This window comes from Globicephala melas, chromosome 16, assembly GCF_963455315.2.
Source record: "Globicephala melas chromosome 16, mGloMel1.2, whole genome shotgun sequence".
In the NCBI taxonomy this organism is placed as follows: Eukaryota; Metazoa; Chordata; class Mammalia; order Artiodactyla; family Delphinidae; genus Globicephala; species Globicephala melas.
The window spans coordinates 30,922,506-30,943,927 of NC_083329.1; the positions used below are offsets into that span (position 1 = coordinate 30,922,506).

General features: G+C 45.7%; 1 protein-coding gene across 1 annotated transcript in view; it reads left to right on the forward strand.

Moving 5' to 3' along the window:
* TLL2 (tolloid like 2) overlaps window positions 1–21,422 on the forward strand; it is a 128,613-nt gene that overhangs the window by 46,400 nt on the left and 60,791 nt on the right. Inside the window, exon 3 of the mRNA XM_030865573.2 lies at window positions 15,768–15,845. Coding sequence (XP_030721433.1) covers window positions 15,768–15,845 — 78 coding nt within the window. The remainder of the gene's footprint in view (window positions 1–15,767; window positions 15,846–21,422) is intronic.

The window sequence follows — 21,422 nt, forward strand, 5'->3', positions numbered from 1 at the left end:
CATGGGTCCTTTGAGACATCTGTAAATCTTTATCGGTCATTTGGTCATCTGTGCAAAGGCCATGTGATAAAATCCTTTTAAGATGTTCTATGAGGACAAACTTGTGTCTCTTCTGAAGGACTTTTTACCAGGTAGTGAGAAAGTCTTAACCCTTAGTTGTAGGTTAACTTCCTACAAACTTCCTTGCCTGGGGTTTTCCATTCCTTCTCTGCTCCTGTCAGACACCAAGGGACAGGGTGATGAGGCACAGAGCAAGGGCCGGGGGTTAGAGCCTCCCAGCTCTGCTACATACCAGCTGGTGACCACAGATCAAGTGCTTTAACCTCCTTGAGCCTCAGTCTCCTCATCTGTAAAATGGGAGTAACAATAATACCTCACCCCACATAGGTGCAGTGAGAATACACACAACTGAGATAATATATGCAAGCATCAGTCAATCCTATTCAGTCCAATTCAAATAGACATATTTGTTAAGCCTCTGCTATGACACCACACAATGGAAATAGGATGTTATCTCCATCCTCAAGGGGTTAAGTGCCTTGTAGGGACAATAGACTTGGTCTGCAAAGAATTATACTCCAGGCATGGTATGATCAGGGCTGGGAGCTCCTTGAGAGGAGAGGCTGTGTCTGATCTTTTTTTCTATCCCTGGAACCTGGTACAGTGCCTGGCACAGAGAGGTGCCCCGAGGAAGCATGTTGAATGAGGGAATGAATGAACGGGTGAATGAGTAAAGGGCCACGAGGGGGATGTAGGTGAAACAGAGGCAAGGGATGGCTTCATGGAAGAGGCTGTGAAGGAATTTGATTAGGATCGAGGTGGGGAGGGCATTGCAGGTGGAAGGCAGAGCCTGAACACAGTCATGGGAGTGGGAGCTTGGCAGGGTTGCCAGGTGGGTGAGAAGGTGGGACTTGGGGGAGAAGAGAAGCTGGAAAGGAGTGTTGGGATCAGACTCCTGTGGGACTTGGCTGAGGACTTGGACTCTCCTCCATGGGCCCTCCTCTACCCCGCCTCAGTGCCCGGAAAGTCTTCGTGCCCCCACTTCTGCCCTTCCCTCAAACTCAGCCAGCCCCTCTCGGGGAAGCCTCTGAATGCCCGATGTCTTCCTATTTCTCCCAGACTGGACTGTGAGCTCTGTGAGTTATCATCTATCTGCGCCCTCCCAGTGCTTAGTCCTGTGAGAGGCACATGGTAGATGCTCACCAAATTTGCTGAACAAATAATTCTTCACAAAATGAAAATTCCACTTCCACCTGACTCAGCATCATCGTTACCATTAATCTCTTTACTTTGCTACTTTAATAGTTGGAAAATGGTACCTTATTTTTGCTTCTATTTTCATTTCTCAAGGGTAAACAACTTCTATATATTTACCTACTAATTACATTTTTCTTCTATGACATGTTCACCAATTTCCTTTATCCAATGCATATTAGACATAAAGATTTTCTCATTGATTTGCATGAGCTATTTATATAATATGGATAGTAACCATTTGTTATCTTCAGTGCAGATATTTTCACTTGTATGGGTGTTTTATTTTCATTTTAGGGGATTAGTCTTTCTGATATACAAAAGTTTTAAAGTTTAGAAGTTAAATATATCAAGTCAGATTTTCTTTTTCTTATACTTCTAAACGTATAAAATTATTCCTACTATAGCTCTGGGAAATAACATATTTTTCCAAAGTTTTTCTATGGTTTGTTTGTTTATACTTAATTCTTTCAATCCATTTGGGTTTTATTTGGAGGCACCCCTCCCCCCAAGTTCTGAATAATAATCTCAACGCCGTCTAATTCATATTTTTTCCCCGTGTCTCCTTTACCACATAGTGTGTTTTTATATGTAGTGTTAGCATTTATGTCCCGTTCATCTGTGTGTCTTTTCATGTTAATTTCTTTATATGTTTTAATATTTGGTGGCCATCCTTCCTCAAGGTCCTTGCTTTTCATTTTTAGAATTTTTAAAAAATTTTATTGGAGTGTAGTTGACTTACAATGTTGTGTTAGTTTCAGGTGTACAGCAAAGTGCTTCAGTTATAGATATACATATATTCATTCTTTTTAAGATTCTTTTCCCATATAGGCCATTACAGAGTACTGAGTAGAGTTCCCTGTGCTATACAGTAGGTCCCCGTTGGTCATCTATCTTATATATAGTAGTGTGCATGTGTTCATCCCAAGCTCCTGATTTATCTCCCCCCAACCCTACAATGTTTCCCCTTTGGTAACCATAAGTTTGCTTTCGATATCTATAAGTCTGCTTCTGTTCCGTTAAGTTCATTTGTGTCTTTCTTTTTAAATTAGATTCCACATATGAGTGATATCATATGATATTTGTCTTTCTCTGTCTGACTTACCTCACTTAGTATGATAATCTCTAAGTCCATCCATGTTGCTGCAAATGGCATTATTTCATTCTTTTTGATGGCCGAATAACATTCAATTGTATTTATGCACCACATCTTCTTTATCCGTTCCTTTGTCGATGGACATTTAGGTTGCTTCCACGTCTTGGCTATTGTAAATAGTGCTGCAATAAAGATTGGGGTGCATGTGTCCTTTCGGATTATGATTTTCTCCAGATATATGTCCAGGAGTGGGATTGATGGATCATATGGTAGCTGTATTTTAAGTTTTTTAAGGAACCTCCATACTGTTCTCCATAGTGGCTGTACCAATTTATATTCCCACCAACAGTGCAGGAGAGTTCCCTTTTCTCCACACCCTCTCCAGCATTTATTGTTTGTAGACTTTTTATGATGGCCATTCTGACCGGTGCAAGGTGATGCCTCCTTGTAGTTTTGATTTGTATTTCTCTGATAATTAGTGACCTTGAGCATCATATGCTTTTTGGCCATCTGTATGTCTTCTCTGGAGAGCTACCTATTTAGATCTTCTGCCCATTTTCTGATTGGGTTTTTGTTTTTTTGACTAGAGCTACATGGGCCGTTTCTATATTTTGGAGGTTAATCCCTTGTCGGGATTACCATCTAATTCATATTCTTTCCCCATGTCTCCTTTATCACATAGTGTGTGTTTTTACATGTAGCATTAGCGTTTGTATCCCATTCATCTGTGTGTCTTTTCATGTTAATTTCTTTATATGTTTTAATATTTGGTGGCCATCCTTCCTCATGGTCCTTGCTTTTCATTTTTAGAAATTTCTTGAATAGTCTCACTTGTTTATTCTTCTACATGACTTTGAGGATCACTTCTCCACAAAAATCTAGGAAGATCCCAACAAAATCCTCTTGAATTTGGATCATGATTGCATTAAACTTATAACTTCATTTGGAGAAATGGATACATTTGTAGCATTTACCCAATTCATCCAGGAACATGGAATGTCTTTTCTTCACTTACTACTACTTTTATAAACTGCAGTACAAATGTATAATTCTCCTCTTGCAGTTATCCACACTTCCTGTTAAAGTTATCCCAAGTCTCTTAGGTTGACTATTCGAACGGGCCCTCTGAAAATTTCTCTTCTTTTGGCATATTTCAGTGTGAAGGATGGGCAAGGGTATGCCTTTATCACATCTAAGAGCTGAGAAGGGAGTTCCCTCCATCTCTCTTCTCATATCCATCTGGGTACCGAGTTATGTTCATCCCATCACCTAAATAGCCCTCCCAAGCAAACTCTCGCCATCCCTACAGTCCTATCAACTCTCCAGGACGCCACCACTTCTTGACTGGAGACAGGCATTAATGTCCGCTGTAGCCTCACATCCTGCAGCCTCCCTTTCCCCAGTCCCCCCTCCCACCGGCAGCCACCTCCTATGTGTTGGGTACTGTCCCAGGCCAGGGGGTACATCAGGGGAGAAGATGGAGCTAGCTTTTTAGAGAGTGTCAGGGAGGCAGGCAATAAACATGTGAGCAAATAAATGAGATCCTTCCTGGTAATGCTCAGTGATCCCCGAAGGAAATAAATGAGGACTGAGAAGATTCTTCTAGAATCTTCCTCTTATGCATTCAGCTTGGTGGTCCAAATTTTGGCCTTCAGCGTCTCAGGGGAGAATTTAATCGGTGTCCCACCGTGCTCCTGGATCCCTGTGATCCCTTCCTGCCTCACCATCAGCCATGAGCGCTGTGTCTGAATTTCTCCCCCACTGCCTCTCTACTGCCCCACCGCTTCTTCACCCAGCCACTCCCTGCTTTAGAAGCACCCCCCTGCCCCAGAAGCTTCTGGAAATCCGTGTGAAAGAGACCCCAACTAGTCCCTCCAGGGCCTCTGAAGACCAGCAATTCCCCTCTACAGCTTTGTGAACCAAAAAGGACCAAACCCCATGGGAAGTTCAGGTGACAGTTGTCTGAGGGAAAGAGCAGCTACTCCTTTCTCATCTGTCTCCTCCTCCCTCTCTCCCCTTCCTTCTTCTAAATGACACTGGGATGTGCTCTTAGACCCTACTAAAATTTTGGGCAAGGGGTAGGGCAGAGAAAAGCTGTCATTCTGTCAGGACACTCCATTCTGTCCTGAATGGGGGAGGCTGGGTTTCGCAGGCTGGGGTCTGAAGACAGATAACAGGTTGGTATAGCTGTGCTCCTGGCCAGAGCTTAAACTTTAGTATGGTCATCAAGATACCAGAGGCTGGGCTTCCCTGGTGGCGCAGTGGTTGAGAGTCCGCCTGCCGATGCAGGGGACATGGGTTCGTGCCCCGGTCCGGGAAGATCCCACATGCCGCGGAGCGGCTGGGCCCGTGAGCCATGGCTGCTGAGCCTGCGCGTCCGGAGCCTGTGCTCCGCAACGGGAGAGGCCACAACAGTGAGAGGCCCGCGTACCGCAAAAAAAAAAAAAAAAAAAAAAAGAGAATAATCATCAGTAAGGCTATGGGGTCCCTACAAGGTGCCAGACATTGTATTATGTGTTGCTCACAACCTAAAAAGTTAGATCCCATTGTGTCCTTTTTTATGGATGAGGAAACTGAGGCTCTAAGAATTTAAGTATCATGCCAAAGATCACTCAGGTCAAAAAAGCTGTGCTACCAAGCTGGGCTAGTCTTTTCTCTTCTATGGTCTATCCTGCCTGACTCCCTCCCGTCTCTACTTATTGAAACCCTTCTTGTCCTTCAATGCCACCTCCTTTAGGAGGGCTCCAGGAAGCCCTCCTAAACTTCCAGGTTGAGAGTGGGATTTCCTTCACCAGGTTGCTCTTACTGTTCTCTCTGCCTCATGGCTCCTGTGGATGGGGCGGTGTCTGATTCATAGCACATTGTGGAACTGGCTTGATTCAAGGCAGGTGGTGAGCCCTGGCTAGAGGTGGATACCTTAGATGGCTCTGAGGGAATCCAGTGGTCCTGAGTTCAGCCGAAAGTGAAGGGGCCCTCTTTTGTGCCTGGAGGGGACCACTTCCTATTCCTGAGGAACAACCTGCTCAGTCTTCAAGGACATCTGGCATGATCCCTGATTTGGGGCTGGAGAGCTCTGACTGTCAGTGTGTCTGGGGCAGCCGCCAGGGAGTGGAGAGTGGTTTGCAGGACAACTTCCCTGGGAGCTCAGTTTCCCATTCATCATCTGTCTTCTCCTCCTCTTCCTCAGGGGTCTTGCTCCAGTCTCCTGTGCACTTCCCACCTCGCAATACAAACACGGGTCACTGAGCCTTCAGAACCATGCCTGAGATGTAGAGAGATCTCCCTGGGAACATGACCCTTTATCATCTAGCTCAGGGGTCCCCAACCCTTGGGGCCGTGGCCTGCTACCGGTCCGCAGCCTGTTTGGAACTGGGCCACACAGCCGGAGGTGAGCGGCGGGCCAGCGAGTAAAGCTTCATCTGCCGCCCCCCATCGCTCGCGTTGCTAACTGAGCCATCTGCACCCCCCATTCCGTGGAAAAATTGTCTTCCATGAAACCGGTCCCTGGTGCCAAAAAGATTGGGGACCACTGACCTAACTTACTCTAGAGAATGAGGAGCTGGGATTTTCCCAGCCTTATATATTGGGACATTTACTGTCAATTACTAAGGTTGGAATCCCTAGCCCTGTATTACAAAGACCATCAGTAGAATCAGATGGGCCTGGGATTATATCTGGGTTTTGCTTCTTACTAGCTGTGTGACTGTGGGTGAGTTATTTAAAGTTTTCTAAGCCTCAGTTCTTTCTTTTGTAAGTAAAGCCAGTAATAGTCCCTACCTCACAGGACTGTGCTGAGAATTAAATGAGAAAATACACGTAAGGCAGCAAGCACAGTCCTTGGCACACAAGACCCAGTAAACATTATTGGGTCTCTCAGCAAAGCTCTAGCCTGTAATTTGGGACCCACTACTCAGTGAATGACTCTTAACTATCTTGGCCAAGCCACTCCACTCTCCCAGGGATAACAGGATGACTACACACAGCCTAGTCACCCGAGTCTTTTCTTAACATATATCTTTGGTTAATTTTTTAGTTATTTGATGTCTCAAATTGTTATGGAGCAAGTTTTAAAAAAATAACATGCTTGGGTACAGTGGATGTCTTATTGTCACTGCCTGCCAATGAGTATTAATGGGTCCTCAGCCTAAACTTGGTTTCGTTCAGTGCACTTTAAGGAGAACTTAACTTTTTACTTCACTTGTGGTGTTTCTGGTATAAAATGTCTTGTCTCTGTGGCTTACTGTTTCAACCCATTCTGCTCTTTCAGCCTTCAGAACAGTTTTAGAGCCAATAGTAATAATAGCTAACTCAATGAGTGCTGACTGTGAGCCAGGCATTTTTCTATGTCTTGAATGTATCATCTCTCTTAATCTTCGTAACAACCCTAAGAGGTGAATACTCTCATCCTTATTTTATGGATGAGGAGACTGAAACATAGAGAGGTTAAGTGACTTAAGATCACACAGCTAGTAAGTGACATAGTAAAGGTTTAACCTTGGACAGTCTGACTCCAGAGCTGGCACTCTAGGTCCATCTTGCAAACCACCTGACTTGCTAGAACTTTAAGTCTCTAGAGCTCAAACAGGGGGTAGGCTGTTCCATTCGTGGTCCCTGACAGACCTCACCTGGCATAGTCATTCCTTGTGACTCTGGGCTTGGTTGTGTGACTTGCTTTGGCCAGTAAGACATTAGAAAGCATGATGGAAGCAGAAGCTGACAAACACTTGCACGGTGGGGCTCATCCTTTTGGAATGCTGCCTTCCACATGAGCCATCTCGGCCATCCCTCGGCCATTTCAAGTCAACCCAGCTCAGGTCCCGGAGCAGAGAAAAGTCAGCCCCGTTTGTTCCTTGCCCAAACTCCTGGCCTTCAGAATCAGAAGCAAGCATAAAATGGTGGTTATTTTAAGCCACTCTGTTTAGAGGGATAATTTGTTATACAGCAATAAATGATGGAAATGGCCAAGAAGCCAAGGCCAGGCTGGGTGTGAAAGATGTGGACCAAGTGTGCAAGAAGACCTAGAGTCCAGGGCCCAGGAGAGCACTGAAGGTTTGAAGCCAGGTGAGCAGCAAGTCCTTCAAGAGCATCCCTAAGCAGAAGGTCTGGTGTAGCTCAGCCAACAGTCAGGGACTAGGAAAGATGCAGACACAGGCATTCAGGATGGGTGGAGGGTCCAACACCAAGCAAGATGGACATCTGGCTGGAGGCTCTGGAAAGAGAGAGCTCAAATTTGCATGATTAAGAAGCCTCCCATGAGCTTCTGCCTGGGGTCGGAGCAAATTCCAAGGCTTCATCAGCCAGTGCTAGGACACAGGTGGGAGCCAGTTAACTGACTGGGGAAGAGCGCACTGGATCTCCCAAGAGCCCATCCAACACTGTCTTAAAGAAGTTTCCAGCAAGCCCTTTCCCGTTCTCACCAATGAGCTTAGCTTTCCTTTCTTCCATCTTGCCAAGGTGTGGACTCATTATTTTTTCTTTCCATGGTGAGAGCAGAAAAGTAGAAAAAAAGATTGGACCACAACCTTTCCATCTGCATAAACACGAGTATGTTTCTTTCCCATCGGAAAAGGGTTTCCCGGCAACAGTGTGTGTGTGTATGTGTATGTGTGTACAGACATACACTACAAAGTGCAGAGCACATGTTCTTAGGCAAAGTGTATGATGTAATATAGTTCTTCTTTATTTTTAATTCCTGATTATAAAAGTAATATGTTGAATAAAATTTAGAAATTACAAAAAGTATATAAAAAAGTAACATTCACCCAAAAATCACCCATCAGGGATCATCACAATGGACATTGTGCCTATTTCCTTCCAGTATTTTTTCCATAATTTTTCGTATATGCTTTTTAAAAAGATGGAATCATACTGGGTACTACTTCCTAACCTGTTTTTTGACTTATAATATGAACATTTTTCCCGTTTAGCAATCTTTCTTCTAAAACAGTTTAAAATGTTACATTAAGTTCCTTTATATCATAATTCCTTTATTGGGGGTGTGTGGTTGTTACAGTCTGTCTTTAAAATGTTGAGAATGAACATCCTTTGTTTTCATTGTCAATCGATTCCTTAGTACTGATATTTAGAAGTCATATTATTGGGTCGAAGTCATATCATTGGGTCAAAATCATACTATTGCTTGTTTTAAAAGACTTTGATACATCTTGCTAAATTATCTCATAACATGTTACCAATGTATATTCCTCCTTCAACAGCAGTGTATAAGAATTCCCGTTTTATTATACACTTGCCAATATTGAATCATTTCATTAACAAAAACTGGCAGTGATCTTTTAACCCATTTTCTCTTTCCCTTCTGTAACATTTGAAATTTGGCACAGATATAAACTTTACTTGGCACTGAATTGCTTAGGATTACACACTGATTACCGCAGTGGTTGCCTAGTTCATTCCTAAATCAACCTGTTAAAGGGGCTTTGCCTCGTTTTTTTTTTCCTAATGAATAATGAAAAGCTCTGCTGTGTGTGTCTCGCCAGTAGTTTTCTGACAGAGGTGTGCAGATGTGTCGTCCATCGGCCTTGCTTGGGATGCTTGTTCAGACCACACCTGTACAGGTGTGAGGTAGAGGGCAGGGGTTAGGAGCATGGATTCTGGAGTCAGAAGGGGCTGCCTTGAAAGGCAACTTCAGTCTCTTACCAGCTGGGTGACCTTGGGCAACTTATTCATGAACCTCAGTCTTCTCTTCTGTAGAAGAGGAATGATATTACTTATTCACAGGATTGCTGTGCGTATTACATATGACCAAAGGGCAAGGCAAGTTGACTGTGAGGGTAAGACTCAAAGGCAAACTGGCCCTGCATCCCTCAGGTATTAGCCTTAGTTCCAGCTCCATCGGACTCTTATTTTCCTCCCTCTGGACTTTTTTTTACTTGCTGGTGTTTTGTTTTGTTTTGTTTGCTGCTAGAACACTCTCCCCAGATGGGTGTCCCCCTCTCATCATTTAGATCTCACCAACTCAGACTTTCCCTGGGCTCCCATCCCCCATTGCTCTTTCATAAACTCTGTTTTAGTTTCTTGAAAGTGCTTAATCCCTCCATAGAATGATCTCTTTTTGTTTGTTTGTTTGTTTTGTCCTGTTTTGTATTTGGCCGCACCATGCGGCTTGCGGGATCTTATTTCCCCAACCAGGGATCGAACCCGGGCCCATGGCAGTGAAAGCGTGGAGTCCTAACCACTTGACCACCAGGGAAGTCCCAGGATCTCATTGTTTATTGTTGATTTTCTTCCCTCCACTAGCACCATGAAGGCACCATGAAGATAGACTCTGCCTGTCTCTGCCTTCAGGAACCCAGCACAGTGCTGCCCAAAGCAGACACTCAATCAGTATTTATTGAATGAATGGACTGGCAATAAAGTGATTTTTAAGCTCTTGTGCTAGAGATTATTTTTTAATTTTTCTTAGAGTAAAGCAAAGCAGTTTTGTGCTAGATTTACCTCTGATGAGACGGAGCTGTAAATACAGGTATTAAAAAGTCAGTAACTGTGAGAGCTGAGGGTGTCCTAGCAGGCTTATTTGTGTTGTATCTTAAAGGCTTTGACACTAGACTGATCTGGAGAGAATCTCAACCTCTCCACCCAATGGCTGTGTGTCCACAGTGATATCTTAAGTGCTCTAAGCCTCAGTTACACTGCGTGTAAAATGGCACTGATACCCACCTCAGAGGATTAGTTTGAGGATTAAATACAGGATAACATATGTGAGTACCTGCAAATAATCAGCATTTAAAAATGGCAGTTATGGGGCTTCCCTGGTGGCGCAGTGGTTAAGAATCCACCTGCCAATGCAGGGAACACGGGTTCAAGCCCTGGTCCAGGAAGATTCCACATGCCATGGAGCAACTAAGCCCGTGCGCCACAACTACCGAGCCTGGGCTCTAGAGCCCGCGAGCCACAACTACTGAGCCTGTGTGCCACAACTACTGAAGCCCACGCGCCTAGAGCCCGTGCTCCGCAACAAGAGAAGCCACCGCAATGAGAGAGCGCCCGTGCACGGCAACAAAGACCCAATGCAGCTAAAAATAAATACATAAATAAATAAATTTAAAAAAAAAAAGAAAACTGAGGGCCAAGTAACGTTAGGCTCTAAGAATGAGACAGAAGGAATAATTACTGTAAGGTTTTGTTTGTTAATTATATTCATGAATATTAATTCATAGTCACTATGAATTATCATATATTCAAATGAACAGTATTGATCCAAGGCTGTCTTTTCGGGCTTTGGAAAAGCCCATCCCTTTCTACCTAGATGTCTTTGGGTGTATATAGTTAATATTTCATTAATTATGTAGAGGGGCGTTGTGTGTACATCAATGTCTCATATGATGCATATAATTAAGCCACTTTTTGTTGGGAGCGGAAGAAAATTGGGCTTTCCCAAAGAAAAGCAGCTTGCTCCCAAAGTTGCTAACAGATTGCTTCTTAATTGAACTTGGGAGGTGAATTATATGGTGAATTAGAAAAAAGAACAACTCTGAATTTAGTGAATTGTTCCATAAAGGAAACTGTGGGATTGAATTGCAAATGCTGGATAGAAACATTTCAGCCTGGCCCCATGCATCACGGGCTGCTGACCTCTGCATGAACAGGCCTGGAGCTCTCTTTTCAAGGCCTGGAGGGCATTCTTTCCCAGAGACCAGCTGTAAGCCTGGGTTTCTTATGCAAAGGAGACGTTTGAATAAGCCCCTGTGACTAATGAAATCTACGGGGTCTTTGCATAGCCTCTCACTGAAGAGGTAATTAACCAAAGATCAAATATGGGCATATATATGTATTTTTTCAAATATTTTTTGTCTTGCAGTTACACCCAAGGAAAAAGATATCCCTACACCCTGAATACTCCCTGCCCCCATTGCCCCCAATCTTTGTCCATCAGACTATATTTCTCTCTTCCTTGTTCTGCGTGCTTATGGCTGCAGTTATAGCCACAGTCACACCTGTCTTATTTGCTTGCTTTTACTGAAATGGAGCAACACATTCCATTGATTTAGATGTGAGAAATGACTTTTCTTAGTACTTGATGTCTGTCTTCAGCTCCACATCTTCCATTCCTGGTGAGCTGGGGAGGAAGGAGGTTAGTTTTAAGAAAACATCATGAGTTGAGGCTACCTCTTACAGGGTTCTCTAAGTAGAGAATCTCAAGTTCGGCTGCACCTTAGAATCACCTGGGGAGCTTTTTAAAATCCCAAGGCCCAGGCCAATCAAATAAGAACCTCCGGGGGTGGGATGCAGGCCTCAGTACTTTTCTAAAAAGCTTCCCAAGATGATCCCGAAGTGTAGCGAAGGTTGAAAGCCATTGTTCCAAGAATATCTACTTCCCTCCCTCCATAAGCTGAAAAAGACAAACTTTTCCGTCAGTGATGATGAGTTAGAAATGAGTGGGTTTTCTCTGTAAGCACTGTCTACCTGACTCATCCATCTGTCTATCCATCTATTCATCCATCAATCACATATTTTATTTATTGCCAGGCACAGTGCTGGGTGTTTACTGTTGGACAAGGCAAGGTCCCTTTCTTCAGGATGCTAAAAACTAAACTAGGGGATCAGCTGAGTAGAGAGGAGATCCCAATTACTTGTGGCAAGGGATGTGAAAAGGCCCAGGGTGCTGGTAACACAGAGGAGGGGGCTTCTAACCCAAGAGGAGCAATGGGGCTTCCCAGAGGAAGTGGTGTTCAAGCTGAGCCTTGCAGGTCTAGTAGGATTTGGCCAGATGAAGAGGTGGGTGTGGCAGAGGAAGGCGCATCAACAAGAGGAGAATGGAAATCCAAGAGGACCGTGAGGAGCTTAGGTGGCTGAGCACAGAGTGGGAGTGGGGGAGTAGCAGGAAGCCCTGAGGTACCGGCTGGAGGAAGCCAGCAGGGCCATATCACAGGGGTGGGCCTCATGGGTCATGTTAGGGCTTAGAATTCATCCCGAGGGCAGTGGGAAACCTTGGCAGGGTTTTCATCAGGGGAGTGGCCAAATCACATTCACTCCAGGTAGATCCCAGGCTCAGCTGTACTAGAAGCATGCGATTTGCTGCCCTTTGGAGAAATGACGAGAGCTGCCAGTCTCTTGCTGGTAAGGGTGACAGAGAAGGGATGTGTGTTCTTAATTGCTGTGACCCCAGTCTCATCAGTGGCTTTCCCTTGGGAATAGACAGCCACCACCACCACCACCACCACCACCACCACCACCCCGCCAAGACATCCCACTTGTTCTCCTGTTCTTTCTGGGTCTGAGGCTGAGGGAAGGAGCACAGATCTGGGGAGGTCCGCCAGGACCCACCTTCAGCTTCTCCATTACTAACCATCTCTGTACCTTCAGGACAGGCAAGTCACTTCACCTCTTGGAACCTTGTTTCCACATCTGTGAGACGAGGATGTTTGTAGCTCTTTTGTCGCTGAGTCTTCATGAGGCTAGAATTACAAAACTCTGCGTTTAGCACTGTTCCCAGCACATGGTCAGCACCGTAATTGGCACACAGTAAACACTGATTCCTTCCCCACCTCCATCTGCTAGGGGGCCCCTGGTCTCCCCCCAGCTCCAGAGCTTTGCTCCCATTGTAACCCCAAGGGCCAGGGGGCCAAGGGAATCAGAAGTCCTCATCCCCCCACCTCCTCTGCCTGCTGCAAAGCTGAATGTCAATCTCTCGCAGCCATCGCTCCCTCAACCACAGCTTCCAGCTAACCTTGAACCAGGCTGTGCTCAGGTATCCTTACAGGTCTTTTTTTTTTTTTTTTTTTTTTTGTAGGAGCCAAGCAGGTCTAAACTTTCCAACCCTCCATGATGGACTGGTGCTTTGCAGAACCTCCTTTCAAATCCCAGCTCCTGTGTTCCCCTCCTGTTCGCTACTAATAACCCGGATCATATTCAGAGCCAGTGCAGTTATAAAACCCTTTCACGTCCTCTGGCTCCCATCTAGATCTCTCAGAATAAAAGCCAAAATCCTGAAAATGGCCTGCAAGGTCCCCCAGGAGCTGACCCCCCCAGACCCTCCACTGCTCACTGACCTCATCACCTATTATTCTTTCCCTGGCTCATTCCATTCCAGTCATACCCACCTCCATACTGTCAAGCACATTCCCACCCCAGGGCCTTTGCACCTGCTGTCCCCTCAGTTGGAATGCTCTTCCCCAGATATCTGCAGACCCTCTCCCTCACTTTCTTCAGGCTTCTGCTTTTCTGCCTTGTATGAAATGGCAATCCTTCACCCCTAGCATTCACTGTTCCCCTCACCCTTATTTATTTTCTTCATAGCGCTTGTCAACAACCGACTTATATATTTAGTCACCTGTTTGTTTATCATTTTCTCCTCTACCCTCCACCAGAATATAATTTCCATGAGGTCAGGGTAGAGTTTGTTCAGTGTCATATCCTGAGCAGCAGAAACAGCATCTGGCATGCAGCAGGTGTCGGATGAACATTTGTTGAATGAGCAAATGCCTAAACAAACCATTACCTCATTCGGAACTTGGAACAGCCCATTTGACAGATGAAAAGTACTAACACCCAAGGTCTCATCCTCAGTTACACAGGGAGTGAAGACTAAGCTAGTCTGAGAGCCTTGGCCTCAGGCTCTCCTTCAGTCTGCACAGGGCACATTCCTCTGCTGGCCAGTGATTTTCATACCATCAGGATTTCCCCTGACCTTTAGCCCTAGAGGAAATGATATCGCAACTGGAAGAATACCCAGAGGGCTGGGAGCTGGCAGCGAACGCCCCGGCAGCTGCAGGGAGTGTGTTAGTGGATTCTGACTTGGCCAGAAAGGCAGCGGACGAGCAGGATGAAGGCATGTAAAAATATCTGCGCGCGCCTGGTCCACCGCCAGTGTCAGTCACCAGAGGGAGAGAGGTGGTCTGCATGGCAGGAGTTGGGATGCAGGACCACAGGGCTGTCTTCCGTGGTTGTCAGGGGCCAGGGCATTGGGTTCCATGTTTGGGACCCTTCCTTGAGCAGCTCTGGAAGCCTGTGACCTATGGAGCACAGGAAATATCATCGGGCTTCTGACCAGGAGACTGTCCTGAGCCCTCAGCTTCCTTTACGGGCTGGCAACCCGGGGCTGATCATTTTGAATCTGTTTTCTCCTCTGTAAAATGGGGTTACACTTCTGCTACAGAGTGTTTTCATCAAGGTCAAAGGGGAGATGGGGAAACTGCTTTGTAAGCTTCAGATTTCTAAACAAATGCAAGAAATATTTTGCACGAGTAGATTGTCCTGTAGGTGCTTTGGTGTGGTTTCACGTGTATGATAGTCTCTCCTGGACACAGGCTTTGTCCTCAAATCTGCTCCCTGGTGTCCCGACCCACCCAGCTGCTCAACTGCCAAATGTAGGCATCATTCGGGACCCCCTCAGTCCCTCATATCTAAGCCATCAGCCTCTTAATATTCTTAATATCCCTGAGGATCCAGCCTCCCTCTCTCCACCACGGTCAGCCCCTCCACATGGCAAGCTCATTCCCAATCCAGATTCTTTCCTGATCCTCCTTCAGCTGGGACCCGCTGGCCCGGCTCTCTGTGTGGCTGGCTCCTTCTTGTCTTCCAAGTCTCAACCCAACTGTCACCTCCCTAAAGGGCCTTCTCTGACCGCTTTCTAAGCAGCTGCTCCAGGCCGCGTTACCACATACTGCGTTTGATCTTCAGAGCATTTTCTGAACCTGCAATCATCTTATTCCTTTATTTTCTTACCTACCATTTACTGTCCAACTGCCCATTTGGAACTTAGGCACTGTCTGTCCTGTTCACTGCTGAATCCCTGCTGCCCGGGACTGTACCTGGTTCACAGTAGGTCTAATAATAGATGGTGATAGACCATCTTCCTGGTGGGGACAGATGTGAATCTGGTTTCTAGATGATGATACTAGCAAACGAGTACGTGCATCACTGCCCTTGACTGAGGCAGTGTCGGCAGAGTCTGATTTATAAAGTAAGCAGAGCAATTTCTAAAAGGAGACTCACACCCCAAAGAGGAAACCAGGATGCCTGTATAAGCCAAGGCAGCAGCAACTGGCACATCACATATTTAGGAGTGGCACTGGTGACGTCTCCCTGCATCCCGTGCGGGGGACTCCAGAACTTGAGAGTGTCCGGTTTGCGTTGGGCTTTCTCAGGGAGTTGGGGGTTAGGAAGCTGACTTTGGGATTCGCCTGTTAACTTTATATGTTTCACTCCAAGTGCCCTTGAACTGATCGAGGAGGCTACATTTATAATTTCTGAACTATGTTCATGGTTATAAGAACGCAAGTTCTTTTTGGCCTGAGCATCGAGTAGGGGCCCAGTCATCCTTTGTTAACAGATCTTTACTGACCCACTGGTGATTCTGAGCATCCCCCAGGTGACCAGGTTTGTTCCCTCATCTCATGGTGCTGGTGCAAAGAAGGCTGGTGCGTCCTCACGTTTCTTTTCTTCTTTGTTCCTTTAGGTGGGCTTGGAGAGCAGCCATCTGAGAGCTGGTCGAATGCTACAGCCACGAATACCAGCAGTGAGGAAGCTAGAGAGGGTAATGTGAGGCCCCACCAGGCCTTGGGGTACTCTTTGTTTTTCAGTTGTTGTAAATTTCACATAACCTAGAATTTACCATTTTAACCATTTTAATGTGTACCATTTCGGGGCATTAAGTACATATACAATGTCGTACCACCATCACCACTATCTAGTTCCAGTCGCACCCATTTCCCTCCCCCATCCCTGATCCTGGCTTTGGGAACCTCTTATTGTACCTTTTACTTCAATCTTAGTGAACTAGAAGCAGTGAAGTCTGTGAATGAGGGGGCAGTGAGGCCTTTTGTTGAGTGGGGTGGGCCGTCTGCCAGAGAAAGGTATAAGGGTGGTATTTGGTTGCTCGGGGACTGGATGGCCTCCAGTTAGACTCTGCAGTCTGGGCGTGACTTTTCTCTGTAGCCCTTGGCTGGCGAGCTGAAGGCCCGGAGGACGGAGAGGAGGGATGACGGGGCTTTGGGAACCAGGGGTCTGACAGAATGAGTGGGCCTGGGAAGCAAGAAAGGGAGCTAAAGCTGGGGTGGGGACTGGGAGGCAGGTGTAGACTAGAGACCCCGTGGACAGTTGCGGGGGGGCTGTCTGTGGCAGGGGCCTGCCTGGAGGTACCACCTCTGCCTGTCTGCACACCAGCGCCCAGACGCGCATGCGCTCTCAGAGATTCTAGTGGAGATTATGGGAGGCACCTCACTGGAAGCATCTTGGTTTTGGAGAAGGTTTTCCTGTTCAGAAGCTGTGCTGAAGGAGAAGGGCTGCTGGGCTTCTGTCCAGCCTGCATCCTGCAGGAATCAGGGCTTGTTGCCGACAAGGGCATTCCTTCTATTGATACATAAAATTAACGCAGAGCAAAATGAATCATTTTTAAAATGCCAGAATCCTGTGTTTCAGGGATGTTTCTGTAGAGGTGAAGTACAAACCATTATTCACTTCATTTTATGTTCTTTCTTTAATGTTATTTTATATTTTACACACACAATATATATATAACTTCACAGTAATGTACAAATGTGATGATATCATCATATACTTTTCTTAGTGTTTTTTTTTTTCTTTTCCCTTTAATTTGGCTACCTCCTTCACTTCTTTTTTCCACATGTTACCCCTCTACTCTTCCCCAGGTAATGCGTGCTAATAACTTTGTTTTCACCCTTTCATATTTTTCTCCATGCACATATATTCACATATACACTGATGCAGAGATGTATACATATGCATACATAAACATACATATAAACACATAAACATATATACAGATATGTTTTGTCCTTTTTTTTAAGAAGGGATCATATTTGATACGTGTTTTTTATGCATTATGCTTTTCTCACTCATCAGTACCTCATGGAAAACCCCTCCAAGACACTTGTATAACTTCAATTTATTCTTTTGAATAGTTGCAAAATATTCCTGGTATGAATGGGCCATAATTTATTCAATCCTTCTTTTATCAGTTAATAATAACTTCAAGTTTTTGCCATCATAAACAATGTTGCAGTAAAATACCTGAATATAGATCCTTACACACTTAGTATGTTTTAAATAGATATTGCTAAAATGCATTTCAAAAGGTGTAAGTGTGCTCCTTTCACCATGTCCTCCCTGGTACTAGGTATTATCAGTGTTTTTAATAATGGAAACGATAGCTTATTATTAGTTAATTTGTATTTCTCTGACTCCTGGTGACTTTCAGCGTCTTTTCCTACCTTTGTCAGTGATTTGGGGGTGCACTTCTGTGACTCGCTTCTTCCTGTCCTTGGCCCATTTTCCTGTTGGCTTGCTGATCCCCTCTCAGCAGTCTGATCTCCTTTAGAGAGAGGCCGACTCTTCCACTCACAATCCCCACCACCACCATTTGACAAACGTGCATCTGATTTTAAGTCGCACCAAGTATTGCTGGGACCGTGCGCAGGGCCCCTTTAAAATCTGTATTTTTCTGCTTTGCTTTCTCAAAGGTATTTTGACTTAGGCGTTTTCAGGCTCCCAGTCACCTGGTAAAATCCGTGTCACTTCATTTTGGCCGCAGATGACCAGCACTTAGTGGTGAAAATGGACACAGGGTGTGAGGATGAAACCAGAAGGATTTGCCATTACCCTTCAGTGATGTAGATGCCACACCTAATTTTTCCTTCACGATTTAAGTGATTTATTATGGCGTGAAAACCACCCCCAAACTTAGTGACTTCAAACTGTGATTTGTTATCTCTCATGATTCTGTGCATTGACTGGGCTTTCGGGGGTGGTTCTTTGGCTGACGTCAGCTGGGGTCACTCACTTGATTACATTCATCTAGCAGCTGCGCTGGGCCGAGAGGGCCAAAAAAAGCTTTAGTCACATGTTTGGTGCCTCACTGTGCCTCCACATGCTGTCTTTCCACATGGACCTTCACCATTTAGTTGTCTAAGGATTTTTTATAGCATGGTGGCTGGCTTGCCAGAGAGAGGAGACAGAAGCCACCCGTCCACTTAAGGCATGGACTCTGAATGCTACTTCTGCCACATTCTATTTGTCAAAACAAGCCAAAGGGCCAGCTCAGCTTCAAGGAAAAGAAAATAGATTCCACCCCTTAATGTGAGAAGTGGCATGAACTTACAGGGATGAGAGCTGTGGCCATATTTGGAGACCATCTACTGCCTTCCCTCCCTGCATCTTTCCTGCTCACCAGCAATAGCTATTGTCAGAATTTTTAATATTAATATTTACTGGTTTTTTGGGCATCATATTACCCAACCAAATAAACTTGAACAGTCAGACACACTTGGGTTTGCATCCCAGCAAGCCACTTAGTAGTTACAACCTTGGATAAGTTATCCAGCTCTTCATCTAAGGTTTGGAGAGAATTAGAAACAATATTTATGCAAAGCTCATCGCCATGTGTCTGGAACTTAAAAGGTACCCAATGAGTACCCAAGGAGTACTCTTCTCCTTCTCTCTCTCCACCTTCACCTCCAAGAATTAGATTATCCAGCACGAAAAGTGCGTTGTCCACCTCTGGACTGGGATTTCACAGCTGTTTAACAGCTGCACAGAAACACCATTAAGGAAGACAGGAAGGAATAAGGCTCCCGCAGCCCATTACAATTCTGCCTCTGGTTGGGTTGTACACGGTACTCACACGGCGACGAGAGATCTTCTTGGGTGTCTTGAGGAGGATGATGACAGCACTGCCCCACCCATGCCGCACACCCCTGCAGCTGGCTACATCCATAGTCTGCAGCCCCTCAAATGATCCTGATGTGTTTCAAGAGGATAATGTCAAGGTTAGGCCAGTCCCTTCACTCTGTATTACAGCAGCAGACGAGCAGGTCTTTAAGCATCCAGGGTGAGCCTGAGGAGGAAGGAGACCCCCAAGGTGAGGTGAAGGCCATCCCTTCTAGCTTGTTCCCCCAGCCTTCCCATCTGTCCCTCCAGGACACTGTCAGGTGCCAGCCTGGGTGCCTCTTGTTTTTGTTTGAATTAAAGATAAGGCAAGTTGTGTCAATCTCAGATTCCCCTTTAATCACAACCCACCCCGCTTCCGCCACCCTCAGAAAAAGGGACCGCCCAAGCAGGAGAAAGGATCTGAGGGAAGCCCCTGGTCGGCTGGCTGCAGGACCAGGTGTATTTCCTGGCATTATGTTGCTCCCCTCAGCCCTGATGGCGGGGATTTGTGCTTCCAGCTTTGGGGAGGTCTGGGGGGCTTGGGGAATTGCTCACTCGGTACCCCTTGGCAGACTGGTCTGAGGAGCCTTCCTACCCTGGAGATGAGAGCTCAGCATGCATTTCGGGGCCGATAATGGGATTAATGAAATGGAGTGTGTAACTGTTCCTCAAATGAAGCTGCGACTGTTTTGGTAGAGCCTGATTTCCAGAACCATATTCATAAAAGAGAATGGACCTTTCACTTTCTGTAGCAGTCCCTAAGGGCTCTGTGCTGCAGCAAATAATAATGGAATCAGGTTGCACCAGAGAGCAGGGATCCCTCAAACTTGGGCACAGGGCCTCACCTGACCCCTGAATGTCACTTATGTCAGCATATCTGGGTGTAACCATTGAACCTGACTTTAGGCATTCTTTCTAGCCTGTCCCCAAATGCAGATGTGATGGTGATAACTGCAGCTCTCATTGAGCCCTTACACAGCAGACGTTTGATGTTCATTGCCTGGTTCCATGCCCATGACATCACCATGCAGCAGGAAGGAGATCTCAGGGGACAGTGGCTCATCTAGAGCCACACAGGTAGTGAATGGCAGCATTTACCTTGAGCCTAAGTCCCCCTGACCCTGAATCTCTTGCTCTTAATCTTTGGGCTACATCAGTGGTTCTCACACTTCCTTATGCATCCGGATCACCTGGGGAGCCTGAAAAAGCACAGATGCCTTGACAGTCCTCTAGGCCAATTGAGTCCCAATCTCAGGGCAGGGGGGCGGACACCAGAATTTTTTAAAAGTTTCCTGATTGAATCCAATGTGCAGTCAGGTTTGGGAACCATCGAGCAGAATAATCCACAGTCTCCCCCTTTACTGAGCATTTCAAGATCGCCACAGGCAAGGTGCGAATTTGCCAGTCACCCGTGGGGTGAGGGTTATGCAGGTGGCTGGACTGTCAGGATGTTTACTTCCAGTGTAGGAGGGACCGGTTGACTAATCGAAAATCCGCAGTTCCTTGCTTGAGGAGGCTGTGCCATTTATAATACGGCTGTGCCTTCAGCTGGAAACGGAACATCGAATAGCTATGGCAGATTTTCAGAGAGGATAGGGTACACTCCCAGAGCCAGAGAATTTAAATGGACTTTATCCCCCAGCCCACCCCGCCCCCAGCATGTTAAATCCCTTCAGACACCCCTGAAGGGAGTCCTCCTCTGCATTTGCTCCTCTTCAGATGCAGGCCTCTTGGACCATAATAAATAATTACATCCTTCTATTGGGACTCCAATTCCAGATAGTAGTAATCCAAGAAAATCCAATAATGACAGTTGCATTAAGATCCTTCTTCCAGGCTAAGCAGAACATCTGTTTAGACATATTTTTAATCGGCAAATGCTTCCTGTGTTGAGTCCTCAGCAAATTAAATTTCTCACTGGACCGAGGGGGAAGCTGTCATTCAATAACCCATCTCTGGAAATTACACCCCAGTCTCTCTCCAGGTGCACTTAAGATTTTCCCATGCTGACTCGGCTGCACCAGGCCCTAACATTACTGGGTCACGTGTGTATATAGCACAGCTTCTCTGAGAAACATTGGATTTCTTAGTGTTAGTCCCTCAGATAGAGAAGTATTGATATTTTTGCCCATTCTCCAAAGGAGAGTTGGCGGCAGAGGAAAATTAAGAGACTTGTTGAAAACCGTATGGGAAATAACAAACTTCCACTTGCTACATCACTGCCTGTGATTACTTAAGACAGGATTCTCAGGATTTAAACATTAAGGACTTCAGGGCTGCCAACATTTTGGAGAGGTTTCTGCCGCAGAATTGTTTGGACTGTTGGGTTGTTTATTTTTAGAATAACTCATCCATTCTTTAACTAATTAATTCAAAATCCAAGAGCACCGAATGCTTACCACCAGCCAGACACTGTGCTGGGTGTGAATAGAGTGGTGAATGAGCC